The sequence below is a fragment of the Penaeus monodon genome, chromosome 10 (assembly GCF_015228065.2).
Source record: "Penaeus monodon isolate SGIC_2016 chromosome 10, NSTDA_Pmon_1, whole genome shotgun sequence".
In the NCBI taxonomy this organism is placed as follows: domain Eukaryota; kingdom Metazoa; phylum Arthropoda; class Malacostraca; order Decapoda; family Penaeidae; genus Penaeus; species Penaeus monodon.
The window spans coordinates 987,327-992,326 of record NC_051395.1 but is presented as its reverse complement, the minus strand read 5'-3'; the positions used below and the strand labels follow the sequence as shown (position 1 = coordinate 992,326).

Below are 5,000 nucleotides of genomic sequence, written 5' to 3'. Positions count from 1 at the left end.
CTGGGGTGCCTCCGTCGCTGCCACCAACCGCGAAGGCATTTTCGGGCAAGATGACTGGCCAGTGCCATGTCTGCGGGCTGCCACGGCACTCGCTTGTAAATAAACGCGGGATCATTTTTTTTCTCTCTCTCTTTCTTTCTCTTCGGGTTTTATTCGCTTCTTATCTCTGTTGTTGCCTTTTTTTTAAAGCCTTTTGTTTTTTATATGAATAAATATCGTGGGGTCTTTTGGACTCCGAGTCTGTGATTTGAATCTACCCTAAAAAAAAGAGACAGAAAAACGAATAATGTCAAATGCACATACTGGGTGTCAAAACATTTACGAAGCCAGTGAGTGGGTGTTCGAAGGCGGCGGTTGGCTCTTTGTCGAGGGGGTCTGTCTCTCGTTAAGATGGAAATTACAGATCTTAATCCGCTGGCTCTGAATGTCTCGAGACGATAGAGCGAGTGTCCAAACATTAAGCCACGGTGTTGAATGCGTGCCTCGTGTTTTGGGTGCCAGATGTGGGCGCAGTGTGTCTCCGCCCATGTAGTGTCCAGTCCACAGGGGGCGTGGCTGGCATCCCGCCATCCGATGCGTGGATGTGACTCTGACTTCGACTTCGACTCTGCTTTCGACATCAAGCTTTCTTAACAAGGCGGTCGTTGTGCTTGTTTCTCGTGGCGACTTTTCCTCGTGAATTTCTTTTATTTTTCTCTCCTATTGTTAGATTTTTTTAGCATATTTCTTCTTTGCATGAATTTTATACTCCAATAACATTTTCGTTTTTTTCTGCACTATTTTCCCATTAAAACCTAATTAAGAAATCAATATTATATACTTTAAAATTGTCTTAGTAAGAAAATGAAATAAATTAATCAATAAAACTGTAAAAATAATGAAATAAAACAAAGTAACTGCATTGAATTAAAACAAAATAAACATAAAAATCATGTAAACAAAAAAAAAATACCCTCCCCCTTCTTACTCCTTACCCCCCCCAAAAAAAAAAAAATATATATATATATACATATATATATACACACACACACACACACACACACACACACACATACACACACACACACACACACACACACACACACATATATATATATATATATATATATATATATATATATATATATATATATATATATATGTGTGTGTGTGTGTGTGTGTGTATGTGTGTGTGTGTGTGTGTGTGTGTGTGTGTGTGTGTGTGTGCGTGTGTGTGTATGTATATATATAATTCCAACCCCCTTACCCTTCACCTCCCCCCTCCCCCCACAAAAAAAATATATATATATAATGAATATAAAAAAAAATCGAACCCAGGCCTAATTCCGTCCCTCTCTCACGCCCACAGACCCACAGATCCAGCAATACGGCGAAGTGAACCAGCTGGGCGGCGTCTTCGTGAATGGGCGCCCTCTGCCCAACCACGTGCGCATGCGTATCGTGGAGCTGGCGCAGCTGGGCATCCGACCCTGCGATATTTCGAGACAGCTGAGGGTCTCCCACGGATGCGTCTCCAAGATCCTGGCCAGGTGGGTGATAAGAGATAAGAGAGGAGTGTGGTGATGAGAGATATAGATCCTGGCCAGGTGGGTGATAAGAGATAAGAGAGGAGTGTGGTGATGAGAGATATAGTGCGATAGGTGATTGGTGTGGGGAGGGACGGGGGTGATGATAGGAGATATGTTGTGATAGGATGTGGGTGGATGATGAGAAAATATATATAAAGTGTGATAAGTGATAGGTATGATGAGAGATGAGTGTGATGATAAGATAGATAAGTGTGATGATAGGATAGAGGAGTGTGATATGAGGTAAGCGTGATGAAGAGATAAACATGAAAATTACGGATATATAGATAGATAGAGAAATATTGACATTAACCTGCAACGAGATACAAATCACACTCAGCTTAAAACACGAAACAAGCGAATAAATAAACCAGACAAACCAGACAAAGACCTAGATAAACAAATAAACTCCTTAAACAAACCAACCAGTACAGAACAACGACCTTCTAACCCCAACTCGCTTTCCCCTCCTTCGTCGCCCTCCGCAGATACAACGAAACGGGTTCCATCCTCCCAGGCGCCATCGGGGGCTCCAAACCCAGGGTCACGACGCCCAAGGTCGTCAACTACATCAAGGACCTGAAGCAGAAGGACCCAGGTATCTTCGCGTGGGAGATCAGGGAGAGGCTCCTGAAGGACGGCGTGTGCGACAAATACAATGTGCCGAGTGTCAGTTCTATTTCCAGGTAAGGAGGGAAGGGGGGGTGCTGGTCATAGTGTGAGATGTGGCGAGTGTGGTGGCTGTGGTGAGCGTGATGTGTTAAGTGTGGGGTGTTTTATAGGTGTGTGTTAAGTGTGGGGTGTCTTATGAGTGTGGCGAGTGTGATGTGTTAAGTGTGGGGCGTCTTATGGGTGTGGTGAGTGTGATGTGTTAAGTGTGGGGTGTCTTAAGAGTGTGGCGTGTGGGGCGCTTAATGGGTGTGTAAGGGTTGTGTTTAGTGTGGCGTATCTTATGAGTGTGGTGAGTGTAATGTGTTAAGTGTTGAGAGTAGTATAGGTGTGTTAAATGTGATGTGTCGAGTGTGAGGTATCTTATGGGTGCGTAAGTGTGATTGTTAAGTGTGGGGTGTCTTATGAGTGTGGTGAGTGTGATGTGTTAAGTGTTATGAGTGCGGTGAGTGTAATATGTTAAGTGCTGAGAGTATTATAGGTGTGTTAAGTGTGATGTGCTAAGTGTGGTGTGTCTCGTGGATGCGATGTGTTAAGTATGTTAAGTGTGACGAGTGCTATGAGTGTTCAATTTTCACTTAAGGAGGGTGAATGGTGGGCATTATGCTAAGTGTGGTGTTTCCATGTAAGGAGGGGGGGGGGAGAGGATAATTTTCACCGGAATAAACGTAGAATAAGTAAGATCAGAGCAGGATGTAGGATAGGACTGAAGGATGCCGTACATCTCCTTACAACTATCTTACTATCTATCTCACATCTACTTACATACTTGTACGATATATCTGATATATTTGTAAGCCAATATTCCAGGATATATTTAATGTTCGTAGGTGAGATCATACTAGTAAGATATTGGATAAATATCCAATATCTTACTGTTGAATTTATAACATAGGATCTATTGATTTACTGAATTTACTTAAAGGATGAATCTGATCTATTTGTAAAACATATTTTTTATATATATTTATCATAAGACGATATTAACGGGTCATACTTATAGGATATACTGTGTTAATAATAATGAGGTTTTCACTAGAGCACATGTAGAATAATTTTAGCTATAATGAGCCGTTGTTTCGTTACTGCATTCATATTTTTTTATTTCATTCCTTCTTTCTCTTGATTTGTTACCTTTGTCTATTTCCTTTCCTTCGATATTTTGTGTAGATAATCATTGGTCTTCCTTTTAATCTTGTAACTTGTATTTTCTTCATCATCTGATTATCATCATTATTACCATTAATATCATTGTTATTGTTATTATTATTTTCATTGTTATCATTATTATTATTATTACTGTTATTATTATTATTATTATTATTATTATTATTATTATTATTATTATTATTATTATCATTATTATTATTATTATTATTATTATTTTATTTTATTATTTTTTTATATTATTATTATTACTATTATCATTATTATTATTATCATTATTGTTATTATTATTATTATTATTATTATTATTATTATTATTATTATTAATATTATTATCATTATCATCATTGTATTGATAAGTTGCTTTAATAAATTACCTTACTATATCCAATGGTAATGCATACGTGTGTGCTTTGACCATACTATAACTAGCCGTCAGAAGATCCCAGATCTATTTATCATAATTATTACTTATGAATTTGTAAGTGAATACTGTAGTACGATTTTCCTTTCCTTGCACGCCTCGCCAGGACGTCACGCCCCTCCAAGGTATGGCCAGGGAGTCGCCTCGTTCTGTGGTCAAATATGCGGTCAAAATGGAGGGCGACGCGTAGGCATGCGCGCCCTCAGCCCTCGGCCTCGAACGTGAAGGCTCGAGACGCCCCTTTTCTGAGTCGTTTGCTTCTCTCTCCCGCAGGATCCTAAGGAACAAGATCGGGTCGCTGCACCACCTCGGGTCGCAGAGCCCCTACGACGTCAAGCACCCCGCCTCCTCGCTCTACAACTCGCTCTACCCGGCGGCCGCAGCCTACACCGCCGCCGCCGCAGCCTACTCCTCGATGGCGCCGCCCGCGGCCATGCAGCAGGGCTCCGCGCAGGTCCCGTCGGCGCCCGTTCCGCCCACGAGCGCCGCCGCCTCCGGCGCAGGCGGCGTGAAGGCGGCCACCACGCCCTCGCCGCCGGTGTCGGGCGCCACGTGCGGCATGGGCGGCATGCGGCCCCACTGGCCGTCGTCGCACACGGTGTCCGACCTGCTGGGCCACGTGAACATGGCCGCCGCCGGCCTGCCGCGCCACCACCCGATGCAGGACGCCAACAGCTACAACTACTACATGTACTTCCAGTCGTGCGGGCCGCAGAACAACTCGCTGGCGCACAACGGCCTGCCCAACCACCTGTCCTCGACGCTCGCCAACGGCTTCTCCAGCCCGCTCGCCAACCCGCTCTCCAACGGCCTCCCCAACGGCCTCTCCAGCGGCCTGGCCAACGGCCTCTCCAACGGCCTCTCCAACGGCCTCCAGAACGGCTTCGGCAACCCGCTCAGCTCCATGATGAGCGGCTCGGCACTCACGCCGCAGACCGCCACGCTCTAATGCAGGCGGGGCCGCCCCCGCGCTCTCACGCCCTCACCTCCGAACCTCAAGCACCAATTAACCACTCACGCCACGCCCTTCCTGTGTTCCCCAAGGACGAAAGTGACAAACGCCAAACGAAAGGAAAAAGAAACAGACGAGAAAACCCACTTGGTGTTCGAAAAATCCGAATCACAACAGACGAGCGAACAAAGCGACGGCATTGCTGCAAGTGGTGCCTCCA

The 5,000-nt window shown here is 44.5% G+C and overlaps 1 protein-coding gene across 1 annotated transcript; it reads left to right on the top strand.

Moving 5' to 3' along the window:
- The first annotated feature begins 1,269 nt into the window (after window positions 1–1,269).
- On the top strand, window positions 1,270–4,777 carry LOC119578183 (paired box protein Pax-1-like). Its single transcript, XM_037925919.1, has 3 exons — window positions 1,270–1,529; window positions 2,057–2,254; window positions 4,102–4,777. The coding sequence occupies exons 1-3, from the start codon at window positions 1,432–1,434 to the stop codon at window positions 4,775–4,777; spliced, it is 972 nt and encodes a 323-aa protein (XP_037781847.1). The 5' UTR covers window positions 1,270–1,431.
- Window positions 4,778–5,000: the final 223 nt, after the last annotated feature.

Coding starts and splice junctions, on each gene's coding strand:
- LOC119578183 (XM_037925919.1), top strand. CDS start 1,432: ATGCGTATCGTGGAGCTGGCGCAGCTGGGCATCCGACCCTGCGATATT. Junction 1,530..2,056: donor GTCTCCAAGATCCTGGCCAG/GTGGGTGATAAG, acceptor CGCCCTCCGCAG/ATACAACGAAACGGGTTCCA. Junction 2,255..4,101: donor AGTGTCAGTTCTATTTCCAG/GTAAGGAGGGAA, acceptor TCTCTCCCGCAG/GATCCTAAGGAACAAGATCG.